The sequence below is a fragment of the Phoca vitulina genome, unplaced genomic scaffold, assembly GCF_004348235.1.
Source record: "Phoca vitulina isolate PV1807 unplaced genomic scaffold, GSC_HSeal_1.0 scaffold33, whole genome shotgun sequence".
NCBI lineage: Eukaryota > Metazoa > Chordata > Mammalia > Carnivora > Phocidae > Phoca > Phoca vitulina.
In genome coordinates, this window is record NW_022589736.1 from 23,174,957 (window position 1) to 23,196,849 (window position 21,893).

The 21,893-nt window shown below is 46.2% G+C and overlaps 1 protein-coding gene across 2 annotated transcripts in view; it reads right to left on the reverse strand.

The window, feature by feature from the left end:
• Positions 1-1,013: 1,013 nt before the first annotated feature.
• The window catches only part of PIP4K2A (phosphatidylinositol-5-phosphate 4-kinase type 2 alpha), a 173,686-nt gene continuing 152,806 nt past the window's right edge, over positions 1,014-21,893 (reverse strand). For both annotated transcript variants that reach the window (XM_032425909.1, XM_032425910.1), the window contains exons 7-10: positions 17,151-17,264; positions 8,096-8,339; positions 5,857-5,960; positions 1,014-3,296 (exon numbers count right to left, since the gene is read on the reverse strand). In XM_032425909.1, coding sequence (XP_032281800.1) covers positions 3,216-3,296; positions 5,857-5,960; positions 8,096-8,339; positions 17,151-17,264 — 543 coding nt within the window. In that variant the 3' untranslated portion in view covers positions 1,014-3,215. The remainder of the gene's footprint in view (positions 3,297-5,856; positions 5,961-8,095; positions 8,340-17,150; positions 17,265-21,893) is intronic.

Genomic DNA, 21,893 nt, shown 5'->3' on the forward strand with positions numbered 1-21,893 from the left:
AATCGCTTATTTCCAAAAGCGTTGCATCAAGGATTAATGCTTCCTATCAGCTTTTGTCCTTCTATGAATTAGCAGTAACCAATTTTCTGGGACCAATGTGAATTCAGTCCAGGAGATTAAATCATTGCTCTGTGCACAATAAAACCCACAGAGCTCATGGGAATACTGGGGTGCAGGGACACAACACCCCAAAACTTCATCACTGATACAGTTAAAAAAAAAAAAAGAGGAACCTAATAAAAACAGTAGTACAGTTTTCAGCATTGCTAAATGGTCAGGAAACATATAAATACCCCAATAAATGTGGCAGGTTATCTTGAAAAGGACCTGCAGGGTACCTGTGGGAGAGTCTCGGAAGGGCCGCATCTCTGGACTGCTGTAAAGCAGAGGCGGGAGGGACCCCAAGTCGGACCAGCGTGACTGCGCACAGAGGGTGGCGCCGGGGGAGCTGGTGATGTTGGAGGGGGGGCGTGTGATTTCCTGTGTTCATCTCATGTTCCTGGTGGACCGAAGTGCACACAAGTAAATGGGAAAAGCACGTTATGCTCAAATCATTCCCTCATAGATCAATTGCATTAGAACAAATAGGCATTTTCCAAACAAGTGCTTTAGCCCAGCGGACTGTGTTTGCTCACCTGGCGCCAGCGACAGTAGGATGCTGTCAGACAGCCTTCCGTCCACCAGGGGCAGCCCAAGAAAGTTTCGAAAAATGCTGACACAGAACTGTGGTTGGTAAAAATTACAAATAAAACAGTATACTTTATAGGGGTATTCACTAAAGAGATTTCTTTTCTCTGCCTGTCCATCTTGCAGTAAGTCCATTTTGGTGGGGAAGTTTCTATTATTTTCTAATAAAATAGTTCACAGGTTGAAGGCAAAGCTCTAAAGAGATTTGATTCAATTTCACTTTTACTTCTTCCAGGATCAGCTAAAGGTAGTCTTCGTACCGAGTACTTAAAATTTATTTGCAATAGAGAGAAACACAATCGAGAGAGAGGAACAAAGGATCCACCTTGTGAGTCATCAAAGTGCTTTATTTTGTAAAGCCTGGCTCATGACTGGAGTGTATTGTTAGCACTAGGAGATACAAGGCAAACTTCCTCACTCTGTCCAAATAGTTTATCGACAGAAATGAACGACAGAGACTGTTACAAAAAATAAAGCATTTTGTAAACTTCTAAAAGCATACACAGACTGGCCACAAAGGAAATAGTTACTCAAATAATGTATGTGTACCTTATCTTTACTTCAGGGTCTCACTTTTGTAGTCTTGGGTCAAAGAAACCACCGTAGAACTTCAGAACACTGAAAGGGACTCGATGCCAGGATGAATGGTGGGGGAATGGGGGCCCAGATCACAGTCTCAACTAATTTGAATGCATGAAATACAGATTTGGACGACCATGGCACAGTGGCGATAGCATTATCCACCGTAGCTAACAAACCTGGGTGAAGTCAGTAACTAGTCGTAGAATGGCGCTGCTGCTGGCTTCCAGAGATCCTGATTTCCTATCACCTCGTGTTCTCCGAAGTAAACCCACACCCAGTGGGCACAGTCGCAGTCTTGATAAGCCCTGAAGTAAAGTTCCTGGAAGAGGCAGTATGGCAGGGGCGGTTTGCGGAGTTATAAGTAATCACTGAAAGGTGGATTTTTTTTTCTTCTTTTCTGAAACTGCCTACAAAAATCATCTCATGTTTTAAACAAAGAATTTCAAAGGCACAGCTTTAGCACAGTGTATAAGTTGATAACCTACTCTAAGCAAGTCTAATATTTTAGCTTGACGCCTTTCAGAAAATGCCAGAAAGTTGGTAAATACATGATCGATGTTGGAAATTTATAAACTGATTAAAACACAGCACAGTTTAGGGCAATGAACTTACATAACCAGATTTGGGTTAAACATTTAGAAAAAAAATCATCAGGTTGATAAATGTACATCTGGAGGAAACAAAACAACCCTTTTCCTTTTATTGTATAAGACTGCCTACCATGTACTTGAATAAAACATTCACCCAAAAACATGACTGCAGGATACATTTCAAAATATGACAAACATTATTTCACCTACACTGTAAAATGACTTTACATGTAAACTTCAAAAAATCACATGCTGTACATTAAATTTTTAGATTCAAAAATATCCCTGTTTTCCTAATAATGTAAACAGTAAAATTGAGGGTTTCAGTTAAAGGGATAATTGATAACAAAATACCACTGTTTAACCAATGGTGAAACATAAACATCTTAGAATTCAGATTTGCCTTCGTTAACAGAATTCAGAGTTCTAATGCTCTGCTCACCTTCCCACTGTAGGAGATGTAGATACCATTGCCCAAAACTATGCACTTTGCAGGTAAGCTTTATTTTTATTTTGTAGCGTTAATTCCTATATTGCAACATAAGAGTGTAACAGTGAAGAAGCTCCAGGCAAGAAAAGAGAAGTAAGCAGTTTTCCTGGACATACTTACTGAGGTGAAAATGTACAGACAAGAGTCACTAGGGGCATCAGCTTCTTGCTAGAGGAGGGGCCTTTGTCCCTGGACGCCGGGAGCCCCGACACTGTGGAGGCAGAACCCTGAGCCAGGGCGTGCTGGAGATGCCAGCGACCCCCCGCCCAGCGCCAGGGGCTTGGGGGGCAACTATTAAGGAGTGTCCGCGTGCGTGGTAGAAATGTAACATTCGCAGTAAGTTTTTTTCTTTTAATCACCATCATTATTATCATCATTATTATTATCTTCATTATTATTATGAATACTGTCACATCTTTCAACTCCAAAAAATAAACTGATCCACAGTTTATCGCGTGATGCCAACATGGTTGGTCTGACATGCATTTCCTTCGCCCCCTCCCCCCACATGTGCTCATCCATCCATCCATCCATCTACAGCTGGAATCAGAGGGTTGTTGCCCAAATGCACTCTGACTGAAGCTGACCGGTTTGCATTAATTAATTAATTAATTATTTTTTAAGATACACGCATACACGCGCGCACAGGCACACACACACGCACGCACGCACACGTGTCAGAAATAGCTAGAACGATGCTGGGAAATATCAGGTAGCTGTTAAAGCGAGTAGCCTCCAAATCAGTCATCTTGGCCTGAAGATGTAAACGAGGAGGTGTGCTTCACTGAGTTTGGTTTTCATTTTTCCTACACTGAAGCCACCTCTTTCCTTCCCGTGCTCATGTCCGTCCAAGGCCATGTGGGAGGTTACGTCAAGATGTGGCCAATAAAGTCCAAAAAGCGCTTTGAATACTGTTCTGGGTTCACGGTCGAGATCTCTGCACCAGCCTAGGCAGTTGTAAAGGAGAAGAATATCGATATAATTACTACTTAGTCTCTATAGCAATTTCCAGTTGCAGCTAAATACAAAGCTAATAATTTTCCAATCTCAGCCTCTGTTCTTAAAACATAGAATATCTTGGATATTGTGTCTGAATAATCAACGTTCTTAGGAATCTGTGTGAAAGTGAGGCGAAGAGTCAGAGTAACAACAGATGCTGTTACCACATTGTGACTGTGGCAACTTACAAAAAAAATCGAACTAGCCATGTTGGGGATGTTCCTGTCACATGGTGGAGTCTGTGTGGCCTACGTAACAATCTTGCTATTTTTCAGGAGAGCAGGTTGGAGATCCCTTGAGAATGACACCAACAGCAACATCTGGCTAAAGGGAAACAACAGGGACATAGGATCGGGTTTCTTTTTCAGGACCCAGGTAAGTGGCGGCACGCTCAAAAGAGGGGTGACAGCCACAGCAGTGGGGTCCGTGTCAGCTGGACCCACAGCCGGGCGAGACATCAGGCTGCTGACGGCGCCTCCCCCCGAGGGGCTGGGGCGGGCTTCCCTCAGCGCTGGGCACAGGGGTGCCAGTGTTCCCCTCCACAGAGACCTGTGTGGGGCAAGGAAGCGGGGGCCCCTCACGCAGGCTTGGCGGGGAATCACCCCTTATGGGAGGCAGTGCTGGCGACCAGACTCAACGTCTGTGGTTACCGGCCAGTTTCCTGAGCTGCAGAGGGCAAGACCAGCTTTACGAAGTCACCATGTGCTCTTTTTGGACACCCATACTCCCCGGGGAACCTGTAATTTCCTAGCCTGGCCCGGGCCACGGGGATCTCCATGGAGGAGCCCAGGCCTTGAAGGCAGAGAAGAGTGCCCAGAGCATTCCTTTGCCAAGAGTAATGTCTTGCTCCTGCAAACTGCAGTCTTAGGCCATGTGGTGTATCGTGAAGCTGAGTTGGGGTCGCATAGTGGAGACTAAAATGGAGCCATGCTTGCTCCGGTCGATTTCCAGTTCCACATGGTGTGTGATACGGCGGCGCGTGAGAGGAGGGGTGGGCACAGACACACAGCACCTGCTCACCTCGGGTGTCGTCCACTAAACCCCGTCAGCAAGGGGTTAGGACTCCTTTGTTGTTGGGGCCCTTAAGCTCCAAAGCGTTTTCTCAAGGTTATACAACTGGGAAAGCTAAAATAGGGATTACAGTCCCGTCTCTGCAGTATACCCGTGGTTCTCAGTCAGAGGTGAGCATCGGAATTACCACAGAGCCTTTTCGAGACCTCCCCCACCCTCGTGGACTGGACTCAGAATCGGGGAAGGGGGATGGTGCCTCGGGCACACGCGTAATTCACAAACACTACTCTGAAGGTGGCGATGCCAGCCGCCAGGGCAGAGCTGCCGGGGACCCTCCGTTCCGACCGACCCGGGGTTTCGGACACTGGCAGTGAGCTGGGCGAGGGCTCGGGCCCTGCTTTGCACACAGTAGGAAGCCATAAACAGTTGCTGATGATGTAACTAAAATGTTTCTTTGGCAAATAGAGTATGGCTTTAGGCTGGTTCCCTTGCTGGAAGGACAGCCTGTTTGATTTTAAAATACAGAAAAAGAGCCTTTAATCGAGGCTGATGTTCTGGTGTTCCTCAGTTGGCTGTACACACTACTGGGGAGGCGCCTCTCCTTCCCGTGTGAACAAGCCAAGGCACAAGTTCATCTCTATGGGATGGGGTCTCTGGCTTTTTTAACAACGCCTGGAAAGCCAAAACGAATCTCTGCAATACGAGCATAATGGGTATTTACTTGTGAAGTTCAACCAGGCAGGTGGGATTTGCTGGTAGGGCAGGGGGATGGGACTAGCATAGAGCAGGGGGCTGGGCTAGGTTCTGGGAGCAGTCCCATTTCTACCACTTTCTAGCGCCGTGGCCCTGACAAGCTTAGGCTTTCTTCCTCAGTTTCTTCAACTGATAAGCAGGGCTACACTAGTATCCACCATAGGCTTGTCATGGGGAATTCAACAAGTCACCATATGTGTAGGATAGTGATAATTTAGAGCAAGCACAATAACGGTGAAGAATTCATGTTATTAAACGTGGATCTGGCACCCAAAAGATTTCTGTAGTAGAAAAAATATAGTTCACTGTACAAAAAGAAAGATAATACTGCATGTTCGGGAAGTGTCTGAGGCACAGAATAGTGCTTCAGGTCTGACGGGTCAGTTTTGAGGATTCATGTGAAAACATGAATAGCTGTCTTCACTTTTATCTTTGAAGCATTTGCCCAACAAAACCGAATTTGTACAGTATTCTAGAGATGCACGTGTCTGTGAATATCCCCAGCATGTAAAAAGGCTAGCCGCTGAGTTTAAGTGACTTGCCCCGGGCATGAGCTGTTGGCACTTGCCGCCTCTAATCTCGCACTCTGAACATGACCGAACCCGACCCCCTCCTCCAGAGAACAAGAACCACCGAGGGGCTCCGGCCAGCTTGGTGGCAAGGGGACAGCCGGAGTCGGTGCCCGCACCACAGACCGCAGCAGGGGCCCAGGAGCAGAGAAGGAAACAAAGTGGAGATACTTACGCCATGCTTAACAGTTTTTGCGGCGTGGGCAGCTTTCTTTTTTGCGTCATAATGAGTCAAAATGTCAATAATTGCCATAAAGTACACCTCTTTCCTGGGCGAGTCTGTAAAGGGACGAGAGCAATGATTGTGGGACCAATGACGCGGCTGGGAAGAGCCCTGCTGGAGGGTCAGGGACTCGGGACGGGGACCGCGGGCTCTGACAACGGTCAGGGACTCGGGACGGGGACTGCGGGCTCTGACAACGGAGGCGGCGTATACTGCGGTGCAAAACACGTTTGTTCTAAAAACAACCACTAGTTTTTACTCCCTCCTCTGTGTTTTGTGGGGTGGAGAGAGAGGCAAAATGGGGGAGGGGGTTGGGGGCCACAGGCTTCCAGTTACAGAAGGAAAAGGTCGGGGGGAGTGAGGACAAAGGCACAGCGAAAGGAATACAAGCAGTGAGCCGGTAACGGTGTCGTGTGGTGACAGACGGTAGCCGCGCTGCGGTGAGCACCGCATCACGGATGGGCTTGTCCCATCCCTGTGGTGGACCTGGAACTAATGTAACGTGGTGAGTCAGCTCTCCTCAAATACAAAAAAAAAAAAAGAAAAAAAGTGATAAAAAAATAAAATAGTAATTTGGAAAAAAAAAGTCCATGTAACTCCTGCATATGCCTGTTAAATAGCTTAACTCTGTCCCCAATTCTCTTCTCAATTTAAAAAGTAAAAGAAGTATAACCCCAGAATATTACCAGTAGAGGTCCAAGGGCAAGACTGTTTTCATTTTTTTGTTAATCTGCATTTTCCTTAATCATTATGTATTGCCTTGGTGTAAAGAAAAGTGCTATTTTTAAAATGCAACCAGTAGAGGTAATTTTGCTCCTTAATCCTCTTCTACCATCACAGTCTTACTGCTTCGTAGACGCTGCCTCCTTTACCCACAGCCCTGCGTCCAGCGAGTCTGTCAGCACCATTTTTCCAAAAGCACTTGCTCACCTCACATTCTGGTAATCCTAGCAATATTTTAAACTTTGTCATTATTATATTTTTATGGTGATCTGTGATCAGTGATTACAACTCACTGAAAGCTCAGATGATGGTTAGTATATTTCAGCAATAAGTATTTTATAAAAAACAAGCTATGTATGTTGTTTTTTAAAGACACAGTGCTACTGCACACGTGACAGACTGCAGTATAGCGTAGACGTAACTTTTATACGCACTGGGAAATCAGCAAAGTCATGTGACTCGCCTTATTGTGGTGCTCTAGAACCCACTTAGAGGCACGCCTGTTCATGATTCTCACTGAGTCTAGCATCAGAACTGGATAAAGGCACATATCATCTGTAAGATCGGTCTTCTGCATATTTCCACAAATATAATGCTGTCTTAATTGTAAACAATAAGAAAAGTACATTTGACTACATCTGATTTTCTGTGTTGAAGAAAATTTTGGTGAGCAAAATAAAAAACACAAACTCATTTGGCTGATATGCCTCATGAGATTTTTTTTTTAAATAATGATGAACCATCATTTTTATTACTCAATAAGAGGCCAGCATTTATCATCTCTCTAAATTATTTTGATTTTCTCATGTGTAAGTAGCTAAGGTAGAAGGTAATACTCCTTCAAATACTCAGTCATACAGATTTTGAGGATTAAGATTACGCTCACTCTAGATAAGAGATCCACAGACCCTTTAATGGGGGTGGAGTCGGGGGGGGGGTGACTCAGCAGAGGACAGACACGACAGCAAATCAGACATTGTCATCCCACATCCTGGGCCAGCTTGAGCGCTCCTAAACAGGAAAGGGCTGGTAGTGATGAGACACCCGCCCTTCAGGGTATCCGAGCGAGGGTCAGAGGGGACCGCATATGTACCTAGTGCTGGAGAGATTCCTGACCCTTTAGAGCCACAGAAGAGATAGCTAAGAAAAAAACATTTACAAACATTTCTTCTATATGTTAGCTACCTTTACATAAGTGTGTGCACATGTGTGTTGTATACATAAAATAGTTTGTGGCTCACTATTCCCTCAACATCAAAAAACTCAAGGACCTTATCACATTATGTTTCAAAACCAGAGATTACAGTTCCTCTTAACATACTCTTGTCCCTGAATCAATTATTGGGACTCTGGAGAATAAGTCTTGGAGGGCAGCATAATTTTAACTGGGATTACAGTTACTGGTAGGAAACAAGGCAAAAATCAAACCATTTCGTAGATAAAAAGGGTTGATAATAACTCAGCTTACTTTCATGGCATTTAATTCCATAAACATCAATGTTTGGATCAAACTCCCCTGGAGCCAAGGGCGGTGAGCTGTTCAGTGTATTTCCAGGACTGTCCGGAGGGGTCCCGACAGGGTGGGTGCCATCGCTCTCCCCCTCCTCTTCCCCGTCATTCTCTTCACACTCCACCTCTTCCTGTTCGGCTCTTTCCACATCATGGATTCCCACCAGGAGGCTGTAGTCCATGAGCTTTAACTGGGCAAGAAACTGAGGGTGGGAGGCAACAGGGTCAGTCATGGCCTTAAACAAAACCCCATATTTGAAGGAAACGAACTCAGGAAAACGCCTGTGGGGGAAGGCTGTGAGGGAAGGGGCAGCAGAAACGAGAGGGTCTCCCTAAGAGGCGGCCAGCCAGGAGCCTCCATTATGATGCTCTCACAGTCCCAGGCAGCTCCTCTGGCCAAAAATGTAGCCCCACACTTGGGGCTGGCTCAGCGCTAGTATTATTTTCCCTGAAACGCAAAGCTGGATGCTGAGAGGCATGCATTTATCACATGGAGGTTGGGTTACACCAAAGAGCAGAGAGCATGACTGGCAAGAAGGAGGGAAGAGAGCTGTTCTCCCGACAATTGAGACTGGCTGATGGGAAAAACCAGGGACCTCCCAAGTAGCTTCCAGCAGAGTCTCTTGTGAAAGCACTTTGAAATTCAGCACACTGGGCTGAGAGGAGATTATTATGCTGTCCATCACGAAGAAGTAAAAGCCCAAATGTCCCAATCAACCAGCAAATGCCTGTGTCAGTGCTCTGGTGAATAACACAGTCCTTCTGTCCTGCTCAGGTTTCCTTATGATGGAAGCAAGGGCACGGAGAAGCTGAAGGTGGCTCACTTCCCGTGCAGCAGCTCGGGCCCGGGATTCCTGTTCTCCCTCCTCCTGTAACGTGCGGCCGACCTCGCTCTGCGGCTTAGTCTACGCCTGCCTGCCAAGTTCTTGTTTTGACTTTGCAGGTCATGATTTTTCTTTTCTTCTTAGTAGATGTACCCAGACACATGATCGGAAGCACACGGTTCTAATCGATCAAATAAAACGTGGCTAGTATTATGGAGGACAAAATGGGGTGGCCCGTCTGCTGGCTAACACCAAACAGCTCCCTGACTCCCCAGCTGGCTGGCTCGGCACAGGGTCCACGACTGCTCTGACCCTGGGCTTGTGGCCCAAGAAGACGACGCATGACCCCGACTCTTGGAGGACTTGGGGCCACCCCCACTCAGTGATGCGGAGCCGCTGACGGGCCTCGGGCGACTCGGACAGAATTTAGGAAATGAACTTCCTTACGCAAAGGGTAAGCATATGAAATTATAGGTCCTGAAGTTCGGGCTGAAAATGAAATGAAATCAATTTGTGGAGACCCGCTGGGCCATTTTTCCTCCCGAGCCTGTTGGGAAGCAGCCCGGTCTCTGAGCTGAAGAGAAAGCCACGCTCCCTTAAAGACAAGGAGAGGACCTGCCCCTGCTGTTCCCTGACGCCTTCAGTTCCTCACCGGCCCAGGCCTCCTCCTGTCTGCTCTCCTCTTCCTTAGCTCCCATTTCTTTGTCTTCCCACCATGAATCCCCTCGGGCCACGCTGACTCTTCCTCATTTAAGCTCAGGGGAAAAGAAAATCACACAAATCTTTATTTAGATATGTAAACAAGGTAGGAGAAACCTAATACTTAAAAGTTGATACATGCAGACCCTTTGGCGAAAAAGACTGTTGAATGGCCAACAGGTACACAGAGAGATGCTCCACATCACTCATCAGCAGGGAAATGCATATCAGAACCTCACATCCCCTCACACCTGTCAGGACGGCTAGTACCAAAGAGACGAGAGGACAAGTGTTGGCGAGGATGTGGAGAAAAGAGAACCTTGTGCACTCTTGGTGGGAATGCAACTGGTGCAGCCGCTGTGGAAAACAGTATGAAAATTCCTCAAGGAAATAAAAATAGAACTACCATACGATCCAGCAATCCCAGTTCTGGTTATAGCTCCAAAGGAAACAAAATCATTATCTCGAAAAGATCTCTGTACTCCCATGTTCACGGCAGCATTATTCATAATAGCCAGGGTAGGGAAACGAGCTAAGTGTCTGTCAATGGATGACTGGATCAAGAAAATGTGATATATATGTATACAGTGAAATGTTGTTTAGCCTTAAGAAAGAAAGAAATTCTGTCATTTGTGACAACGTGGATGAACCTGGAGGGCATTATGCTAAGTGAGGTAAGCCAGACAGGGAAAGACAAATACTGTATGATGTCGTGTGTGTGTGTGTGTGTGTGTGTGTGTGTGTGTGTGTGTGTGATTTGAACTCCTAGAAACAGCAGAAAAGCAGTTGCCAGGGGCTGAAGGGGCTGGAAAAATAGGGAGAGTTGGTAAAAGGGTACAAAGCTCCAGCTATCAGATGAATAGGGCCTGAGGATCTAATGTATAACATGGTGACTATAGTTGCTAATGCTGTATTGTATCACTGAAATTTGCTAAGAGAGTAGAACTGAAATGTTCTCACCAAAAGAAAAACAAAAAAGGTCAATATGTGAGGTGATGGTTGTGTTCATAACTTGATGGGGAAATCCTTTCACAATGGATACATACTCAATCATCACCATGTATACATTAAATATCTTATAATACTGTGTGTCAACTATACCTCAATAAAGCTGGGTAAAGAAATAAAGATGTTACTTAGTCTAGTAAAAAAAAAAAAGCCAACAACAAACAAAACAGAGTGCTGGTTCTCTCATGCCTTCGATCAGTTTACAGAGGAAGCTGTTGTTCCTCCCGTGGGCTTTCCCAAACTCCCCTTTTCAAGTCCTCACAGAACAACTTTCCACCTCCCTCAGCCAGTGGCCAGAGACTGCTCGTCCTGCCATATCCGCCTAGCAACTGCTGGGTGTCAGGGTGCATCTGGCCAGATGGCTGGGCAGCCTTCCCCGTCTTGAGGGAGTAACAACTCCATGAAGTGCTTGACTCTTTTACCCACACAGAGCCAGCCACCCGGCCACGTAGCCGGACCTCGGGTACCTGGTGTGCTCCCCACAAGCGCACGGATGTGGAAGAGAGCCGGGCACTGCGGGGTACAGAGACGGCTGGCCTTGCCTGAGATAGGCATTCGGATCCCCATGCAAGACAGCAAACAGGCTCAGAGAGATTAAAAGAGTTTGCCCAAGGAATCAAAGCTAAGGAGGAGTGAATTCAGGATCCTATGCTCAAAGCTCTTGTTCTTTACACTGCATTAGGCTGCTTCTGGAAACTGCATTAAGGCAGCTTTTCCCAAGTCCTGTTCTTTGCAACACTAGTAGGGGAAAGAATGAGTCAATCAAATCAAATGGTTTCTGAGGAGGAGGGCCTCCCACAGTTACTAAGGACTGTGAGTCTCTGTGAGGGGTATCCGCCAGCAGCAGGCCTCACACTGACTGCATCACCAAGCCTGCTTTTTGCCCCCCTTCAGAACGCCCTGGGGGCCTACTGATTTGGAAACAGAAGACATTCAGGAAACACTGCATCAGAAATCCCCAGTCATACCCTCTGCCCACGCCCCAGCCCCCCAGGCAGGTATGACAGGCAGGGTGCTCACTGGTGGCCATGGGTCCCAGAGAGCTGTGCCTGGGGCTGAGCTCAGCCTCTGAGCTCCCAGAGAACGGGGTCAGCGCCTCCTTTGTCCCCTCCCACACCTAGCACAGCGCTGGCCCCGACCCCTCTGTCTATCTGGCCTGCCCCCTCTGCCCACCCCGGACACCCTCCAGAGGTCTGGGTACCGCTGCAGACACGGGTTACCAGCACCTGCCTGCAGAGAGAGAGAGAGAGAGAGAGCGTGTGTGTGTGTGTGTGTGTGTGTATGCGCGATCGCGCGCACTGAGTGCAGGGTTGGGGGGGCTTGGCTGGGCCAGGTCCTGCTCCGCTTGACCCGGGGCAGGACAAAGGCCCCCTTCTCTCTGTCCCTGCTCTTCCCGGGCCCTTGGAAGCTCCCTGGGAAGTGGTAAAGATCGATGCTGTGCGAACTGACCCCCTCTGGGAAGGGAAGATCTTTTCCAAATGCAAATTTGATCTTGCCCAGCCCCTGCCTAAGGCCTTCCCGTGGTATCCCACATCCTGCCGGGCAGAAGCAAGCTCTAACATGGCCCAGTGGGCCAGGATAGTTTGGTGCCAGTACCTCTTGGGCCGCCTTGAACCCTGTTCCGGCCCACCCTCTGGCCCTCTTACCAGCACCCAGTTCCCTGCCACCTGACTGCAGATCTCAGCTGCAGAGACACTTGCTATGGGAAGCCTTTCCCGATTCCTGCCTAGGCCACATCCCCAAAGCGCGGGCACGGGTGAACCAGCGCACTTTGCCCTAATGATGCTTGGCTCAGCTGCACGTGTATCTTGTTGGATTATGTGAGTCGAGCATAATCTTTCCCGAACGTGGCAGCCCCGAGAGGGCAGGAGCTCTGGCCGTTTCTGCCCTCACCGCGTTCCTGACCGCCGGGAAGTGCTGGTAGCTCTTGGTATTTACTGAACAAGTGAATGAGACGCCTGCTGCTTAACTCACCCTAATTTCCCTAACCCCTGTCTCAAAGAAATAATCACCCCAGCCAAGTGAAAACATAGAACAAAGCAACAAAGAAACCTCTGCCCGAGGCACAATGAGACCATTTACCACGCGTCTGGGCTCTGCTGTACGGAGTAGGTCTGTAATGGGTAAGTCCACCATTCCACCTTCACGTGGCCGGCTTTCAAGTGTGCTTTATTACAAAAGCAAGGGGGCTGCCCGTAATGAACTTGCAAAGGTCAGCTGGGCACGGATGACAGCCGGGGCTGGACCGCCTCACTCAGAGAGAGAGTGAGTGAGTGAGTGAGTGTGTGTGTGTGTGCGCGTCTCAAGGCCCAAGTGTCCCCTCTTGCATCGGTGCTGCTCACAATGGCCGGCGCCTTCCCAGGCCTGAGCTCTGCAGTCAGACCACTGCCCACGCTCCTTCCGAGTAAGGCAGCTCTGCATCCCAAACCTCACCATCGGTGACATGTAAAATGCATCTCTAGGTAAGCAGCTGCTCTGACCCACCCAAGATCAAGGACCCTGACTGTGGTCCCAAGTGGGTGCTACGTGAGTTTTCAGATCGAGGACACTGAGAGGAAAACGGAAGACCAAGGACAGCAGAGTGGGGAAGAGCATAGGTTTTGCTGATAAGGGTGACCCCTTTATTCTTTAATTAAAGTACCAGATAATCTTTAAAAGAAAAAGACTATAGGTTTGGGAGTCAGACGGGAGACTAAATCTTATTTCTCTCACTAGCTCTGAGCCTCAGTTATTCTAACTATAAAATGGGATAATACCATTCAGCTCATGGGGGAGGGTAGAGAGGAGAGGGAGAGAGAATGTAGCTTAGGCAATGAAAACAGTGCCTTGCAGGTAACAATGGAGGCTGTGGCCTAATTGCCCATGTTGTTGCTACGGTAGAAGGCCTTTTTCATCAAATACGCACTTGAAACACGGAGACGGGCTCAAGTGAGGTGGGCCAAGAGGAGAAACCTGGAAAAGCCCAGAGATTCACTAGCTCTTATCTTCACAAACTTAATTTTAAATCTCTTCGGAAGTAGAGCGGAATGAAATGTGGCAATAAACTGAGATTCTTGTTAGAGAAAATTCCTGCTGGGTATCACAAAACGACCGAGGCCTGGAAGACTCCACGTTGAGGGGGGAAGGAGAGGAGGGAAGGGGTTAAGGGCTGCACTGCTGGGGTTTGCCTCCAGCTGACATTAGGAACTTAATACATATTTGCTCTGTTTTCTGTTCATTCCTTTAAGCTTCTGACTCAAATTTATTGATTTTTTTTAAGTACATAAGATTTCAAAGCATGACAATTTTTAAATCTTTATAATCTTTAGGTCCCTCGCCTTTCCTCCTTTCCAACTTCTTAATAATTATCTGCCAGACCTTTGGTCGGCTTCTTTTTTCCTCAGAATATCCCACCTAATCTGATTCCTTCATAATTAATTCCTCTTTATGCCAAATCTTTGAGCTAGAATCTTCTTCAAGATCTTTAATGAGCCCTGTCACAAACCCTTCTAGAAGACTATGTGGTAAGAGAGCCATTAATAAACTCTCCTTCACAACATTTAAATTCGTTTTATTTGCTAACTTTATTAACACATTTGTTCTACTGAATTACCACCTCCTAACACATGTGCAATGCAGAATTAAAATTCCAACCAGCCCTATTTAACAGTTATCCCGTATCACTTGTTAAAAGTTATAATGATCCTCCTTTGGGGCGTTCATCAGGAAACAAAGTCTCAACTGTGTTCTCACAAACATTTTTAATTTGCGTTTTAAAGCAGAGCAGTTTAGGAGGGTGGCCTCTGACAGCCTCAAATCCCAGTCTGAATTTAGTAGCTGTGCGTCTTTGAGCAAATCACATAGAGTCTCTGGGCTCAGTTTTCTCATCCATAGACTGGGATAATGTCAGCACTCATCCTCCGGAGTTGTTATGAATGAAAGAGAGAACGACTGCCTGGGACGGAGTTTAGGCTCTACCAGTGGGTCCGTCAATGTTGGCGGCCCACCATCCCCGCCCCCACCTCCACCCTCCCACCCATTTCCAAGGTTGTGCGCCCATAAACACGACAGCTGAGATGCCCTGTGGTAGGGGCTCCCCGACACCCCCAGGCTCCCAGCGTGAGCCAATGAGAGGAGATGGGTGCCAACTCTCCACCATCCACCATCTACGGTCATGATTGGAGCTGACAACATGCAGCCCAGAAGGCCAAAGTGATTTTCACTCTCCACAGAGCACTGTCTTTTGGAGAAAAGGGCTCACCAATACGCAGTTATGTGCAAAGCTTTCTGAATTGAAATATTTTCAGGGTATATGAACAGAGCAGGATTTCGGTTGCAAAAAGAAAAAAAAAGCAGCTAGATTCTCATGACAATTCTTTTCTTTTTGCTACAAAAATAGATTACTTCTTGAGCTATAATAAACTCATCTTTTACCTTAAGCATTAAGTAAAAAACAAAGAGTCATCCCCACCCCCCACCAAAAAACTGTACTCAAACAGGCCAGTCAGCTAAATTAGAAAGCAAAGTGTTAATGAAAAAACAAAACTAGATTAAATTCTAGTCTCATTTATCAAGATCAGATGTCAAGCCACTTCACCATAATTACCTGCTTAAAAATTTAATGATGCTTCTGCATGAATTTCAAAACTAAAGATACTTGTATCAGCCATTGAGAATTTTTTTTTTTAATGAAAAGAATGCTTTATGCCCTGCTTCAATTTCAACAAAACAACTAAGTGCAAGAGCCCTGCATGGGATTAAACTATCCAAATCCTCTAATCAACGACATTATTAGAGACAACAAAAGGGCTAAGAGGATCCTTATGTAATTCAACTGTAAATTTGAACTGCTTCAGTTATATTATATCTGGAGTCTAAATATCCTAGTGGTACACAGCCAACAGAAAAAGGGATGGAAACAAAATTTTTTTTTTTTTTTTGGCAGATTGCACATAACCCTAAAGGATATTTACCATAATTGCTCAATTGGTATTATTCTCAAAATTAAAGATTTGCTGATTGATGAATAAAAACCCGAAAGTGAGTAGGTCTAGCTAGAGTACTTAGTTATCAGGTCAAGTTGACACCAAAGTATGGGAAATGTTTAATGTTTAACTAATACGTACTGTAACAATAATCACTGGCAACATTGGAAAAAAAAAGCTTGTTAATGAAAGACTGGAGAAAAAAATGTTACATGATAAAAGCAAACACTTTCTTCTACTTTTCTTTTTAAGTAGACACTTGTATCCTTTAGAAATAAACACTACTTAGGTTCTAATTGAAGTATATACACCAGGTAGGTTTAAAAAAAAGTAAACATTTTTTTATGAAAATAATTCATGACCTAAAAATAGTTATGAACTCACTCGGTCAATCTGGGTGTCTTACAATGAAAGAGACGTCAGAACAGGAAAAAGGAAACAAACTGCTCTGCCCTCACGGAGGATACATTCAAATGCAAGACACTCATTCTTTGGCTCGAACCATTCTAATTATTTTTATTTAATGACATGAAGAGGAAAACTTTCCACTAAAGCCTGTAAGTAGCAGAGCTGTACTGGTGTGGGGGGAACTGTATTTCAAAGTAAAAAAATTTTTAAAAAGTATACCATACTCACACATACAGATGAAGGAAAGTAACAGCTCAGAAAAACTTTGTTCAGTAACTGTCTACATTAGAATTCTCTTTGCAGGGTCTTGTAAACCTAACGAATCTCAAGAAAATCTTTTTTTTCCCCCGAATTAATTTCCAAAGGACTCATAAAAGGAAGTCCGACAAGGCTGTGATGCCTTTAAAATCAACAAAAGGATAGGGAAGAGTGTATTTTTAATTCTTAAAATAACAGTTAAGCAAAACAGCCTCCCTCACGAGAGATGAAAAGCCCACTGTCACACAGTATTTTGTGTCACAACCATCCCCCATGACGCTGGGGTGGCGACCAGCCTTGGTGCTGTCCCCACCATGTGTAAGGCTTGGTGGCCTGATGACACCACTTTCACAGAGGCTGGTGGAAATGCTAAATCACCAGGTGACTGGGGCTCTGTTTACTAACACCAAGATGTGGTTTAGATGAAGAAAACCCCAAATTCAAATAGTTACTAAACATTTGTTTTTGAAACGCTTTGCTGTGTGACAGAATGTCATCACTCAGCGTCACCCTCCGTCTGGTTGCTGCGGGCAGTCCGTGAGCAGGCTGCGACCACACAGGCTCCCCACCGACCAAGAACGTGGCAAGCCGAGGGTGGGGACGCCCCGCAGAGGACATCAGGTGCTTTCCTTGGTCTGTCATCTAGAGGAAGGAGCTGCCTGCCGAAGCAGCACACTTCTTTCCTAAACCAGGTCACACAGGAGATGCACCTGTTTAGATGTGATTTTCATAAGGTACAATACGTATTTTTGCCTTGGTTGCAGATTTAAATGGACCGTTGAAGAAGCTTCTAAAAATCAAGAGTGGTGACATTTCTACGACGGGGCTGTCCTTGACGCTGATTTTTTCTTACCTCAACATCCTTTTTCAGTTTTTCCAGGAACACCTTTTTGTTGTTGTCATCAATATAAATCTTTTGGCCCTCATTGATGAAATCATTATCCTTTAAAGTCGGTAGTTCTTTGGCCTAAAGCAGACGACAAAGGGAATGAAAGAAGTTTGAATAAAATCTAAGAAATATATGCCTTCCAACCCGGAGGTTACGTTTCCACCCCCGGAAATGGAGTGTGCCTCCCTCACCGCAGGCTTCTTACCCGAGGCAACAAAATGTGAGGCGGCTTGAATACCGCAAGGGGGCACCAGTGAGCTACGACCACTAGGAAGCATTCGCACCAGGAATGGAGGGTCACCCGCACTCCATATTATGCAGTTTTGTAACAGATTTCATGGCGTAAACCTGACTGCTTTCTGAGATCCACTCTCTTACAAGAAGTCTTCTAAGTATAGAATTTGTATTCTTGGAATTCTTTGTCAGGAACCTTCAATTTTCTTACTGGTACAACCCAACTCCACACCACTGGCACTTTTTGGATAGCCTTTGCTGGCTTCATGTTACAAATAACAAGGTTAGCTGGTCTCAGAGAAGCACCATCCATAATCCTATCTAATTTCTCAGTCAGGGAGAATATGCAGCCAGAGGTTGGCCATCTGTCCCTTCTAATCCTTCCTGGTCACCACCCCACCAAGAAGAAAATTCTGTTGGCATTTGGACTAGGCCAAAGGAAAATGTCTTAACATAAAACATATTAAGATGAACAGCTCTATCCTTTACAAATAAACAAGAAGGTGGTGAGCTGGCAACTACACTGTCCTTACGGTGACCGTCACAACGCAAAGTCATGCGTGATGATCGAAACATGGGTCACAAGTAGTAAAAAACTTGAGCTTATGCTATAGGATAATATGGGCATATAATTTTGAAAGTGTGCATTATTCTATTTAACTTCGTGCAACCTGCATTCTGGGAGAGTTCAAGACTAATCAAAACTCCTCCCCACTCCTGTCAGCTAATCACAGCTTATTTCTTCCAGCTGAAAGGAATTCAACATAAGACACCATCTTAGTACACCAATGAATGTCTGAATAGCTCTCTTTCCCATAAGTGTGAGCTAAATGAAAAAAAAGAAAATCCAAGGAAAGGACATATTCTTACTGCTCTCCACACTACCCCCCGCCCCCGTTATTCAGAGCAATAAAAGAAAACCCACTGCATAGATCTACTGAACCACCTTTCAAATGCTTGGACTGCTCACTTTTTCTTCTGCGTAAACTATTCACATCTGTCTGTACACACATGTATATGCACATATATTATGCAATTCCAAATTTGTAGCTCTGCCACTCATTTTAACTTTGCAAAAATTTGAAGTCTTACAATTTTTTTTTTTTTAAAGATTTTATTTATTTATTTGACAGAGAGAGAGACAGCGAGAGCAGGAACACAAGCAGGGGGAGTGGGAGAGGGAGAAGCAGGCTTCCCACTGAGCAGGGAGCCCGATGCGGGGCTCGATCCCAGGACCCCGGGATCATGACCTGAGCCGAAGGCAGACACTTAACGACTGAGCCACCCAGGCGCCCCTGAAGTCTTACAATTTTTAAAAAAGATTTTATTTGAGAGAGAGAGAGAGAGAGAGTGCACACACGAATGGGGGGAGGGGCAGAGGGAGAGGGAGAAGCAGACTCCCGCGGAGCAGGGAGCCCCACGCGAGGCTCGATCCCAGGACCCTGGGATCGTAACCTGAGCCAAAGGCAGACGCTTAACTGACTAAGCCACCCAGGTGCCCTAGAAGTTTTGCAATTTTTAATTTGATAAAACTACTGCCAAAATAATTATCTTTACAAAGCAGTTATAGCAAAGATCAGAAATCCAAAGATTTGATTCAATTAGCAGTTACCAAATGACAGTCATGTACAGAAATGCAGAAATGAATAGGTCAACATTTCTATTCTAAAGGAGTCTGTGATCTAGCTTGAAAGACAGGAGAGCAAGTAGGTAAAAAAAAAAAAAGGCAGCATGAGAATGCAAAACAGACGGATAAATAATACCATTCTTGGGGGAGACTGATCTACTTTCAAATACTTTCATGCTGAGTCAGAGTTTTGAGGAAATAAAAACACAATGCCGTTCTTCACAAAAACTATGGAGGCGCCTGGTAGACTGACTCCCTCAATTTGTCATTAATAATTTAAAAATGTCATAAACGTGACATAAAAACCCGTACGTGTGAAGATAGCACATTAACGTGAAATGTTTGAGTCAACCACACTCAACCCTCAGGTCCGCTTCCAGCACAATTATAAACGTAAAGCAGTTTCACAGCGAATGAAATGCAAGGATCTGAAGTTTCACAAACCCAGAGGGCAGTGAGAAACACTGCCCAAAATACAAAATTGGAAGTGCCTTAGAAGAAAGGGTTGAAGCCAGATCTCCCCCCCCACACACACACGGAGAAGGAGGGGATTCTCCAAGGGGACACCCTGGCTGTTGGTGTCTAACTGTGTGTGGGGGGTGACGGCAGCATGTGTGGGTGGCGGTGGTAGGGATTAAGGTATTGGCCTCAACTCCACAACTCGCTTCATACGTGTAAGAGAAGAAGGGCAGAGGGATTTGGGGTTCTGTGGGAGCAAGGGAAACCTAAAGCCGGGGCTGTCAGAGCAGAGCCGAGGCAGTAAATGACACAGTGGAGAGGCGCTTGTAATTCCAGGCACATTCACGAAGATGCATGCCACTTCGGGTTCACCCCGGCAGGATTACCGCATGTGACAGGGAAAACTGAATCCTAGCTCATAAACCTCTGGGCACCCTCTACTCTATTACTGAGCTCACTTGTGAATTTCACAGGCACTAGGGACGCATTTAGATTGGATCAAGTTTTAAAAAGGGCAACCAGATTGGTTAAAAGACCTAAGGGCTTACCGAAAGGCTCAAGAGGCAAAGGCAGATCCTTAGCAGGGCAGCTGCTGTAGGAATCCAACACTGGTCTACGCATACCCACCCCCGAGTGTCTGTGGTGGGGCAGAGCGCGTGGGAGCACCACCAGAGTGTTGGAGACGCGAATCCCGACGTTCCGGAGCCTGGCTCCGCGCCCGACTTGCCAGGGCCCAGGCCAGGCTTCTGGACCTCTCCGGGCGGGGGCCTCAGGCGCCGGACGGGAACACGCCCCGCAGCACCAGCAGCTGTAGGTCCTGTGCTAATAGGCATTTCACCTGCATCCATTCATTTAAGTGCCTCGTCCCGGTTATTCTTCACAACAATCTTAACTATTACCCTTAGAGGCCAAGCAAACTGAGCTCAGAGAGATTATGCCGGTTAACTAAGGTCTTAACTAAGGTCTCACACCCTGGCAAGCTAGGTGGCCAGTTCTCACGTGGAGATGGGAACCCAGGCTGCCTGATGCTTGTCATTCGGCTGCGGTGGGTTGTTCCGAGAACTCCGCCGACACCCGTGTGACACACTAGCTAGCGAGCGCCGCTGTTGTCATTGCCACCGTCGATGTGAACTTTCAACGAATTGTATGGATTTAAAACATAGGTTGAGAGACTGCATACAAAACCTTTTCTTAAAAAAAAGAACTTTGTTCTCTTCTACCAAGAGCTACGTGACACCGATAAAATCACGTGACAGTGATTCATGCTCAAGAAAACCTTACTGCTTAGCTTTTTAAAAAAAATTTTAAATTTTAATTTCCAGTAGTCAACAGAGTGTCATCTTAGTTTCAGGTGTACGATAGAGTGATCCAACAATTCTAGACGTCACTCAGTGCTCATCACGGTAGATGTATGCTTTCTCCCCATCACCTGTTTCCCCCATCCCCCCACCCGCCTCCCCTCCGCTAACCATCTGTTTGTTCTCTATAGCTGAGAGTCTGTTTCTTGGTGTGTCTTTTTTCTTTTTTATTGCTTAGCTTTTACAACAATTTCTATACATCCCTCTGATAATGAGAAGTATTTATATTTAAACACTTTTTTTTTTTAAGTGGAGAAAACTACTAGGCTGTGAATTAATGAACTTATGCACTCTCGGGGTACACGGCCCACAAAGGTGAGGTCTGCAGAGCAGCATGGAAATAACTGCGGGTAGCAATGGAGTCCACCCTTTGCTTTGCAACACTGGATTATTTGCACTTAGGAGAGCTTTGAAAGCCTCGAAGTCACTGGTCTGGTTCTTTAATGGGTGTCTTTCATGCCCTTTCTAGTTCAATGCAGAACCAGCCAGAGGGCGGAGGAAACCACCAGAGCTAAAGACATCAGCTCAGAATCGCTTCTTAACTGCGGACTCTCCGAGGCTGGCTCCCAGCCAGCGGTCAGCAACCTTTCTGAAGTGGTAGTAGGTTAAGTCTTTATTTATTCCCTCTGAATTAAGTTCTCCTGGCCAGTTTCGTGGAGACTGGGAGCCTCCGAGTGTGACGGGGGAATTGCAGTACCACACAAGGTGCTCCAAGAAAGACGAGCTCCATCACCCTCCCCCATCCCCCCTGCCCTGGGCCAGGACCCCTGCCTGGGGGCCTCTGGGAGCTGCTCCCAGGCCCTAGCCAGCCGAGGGAGGCTGCGTACAACCAAACTCAGAGGAGAGTCCAGGCAAAGTTACTTTCCCTTTGGAATGAGGTAACTCTATTGGGGTGGATTGCACGCAAGATGACATTCACCTCTACTAATGCGACATATAAGTGCACCAAGGTAGCCAAAGGCACAAGCAGACACCATTCCCCTTGCCACCTACCCATCGTGTGGATAAAATTAGCAGGATGCATGTCCC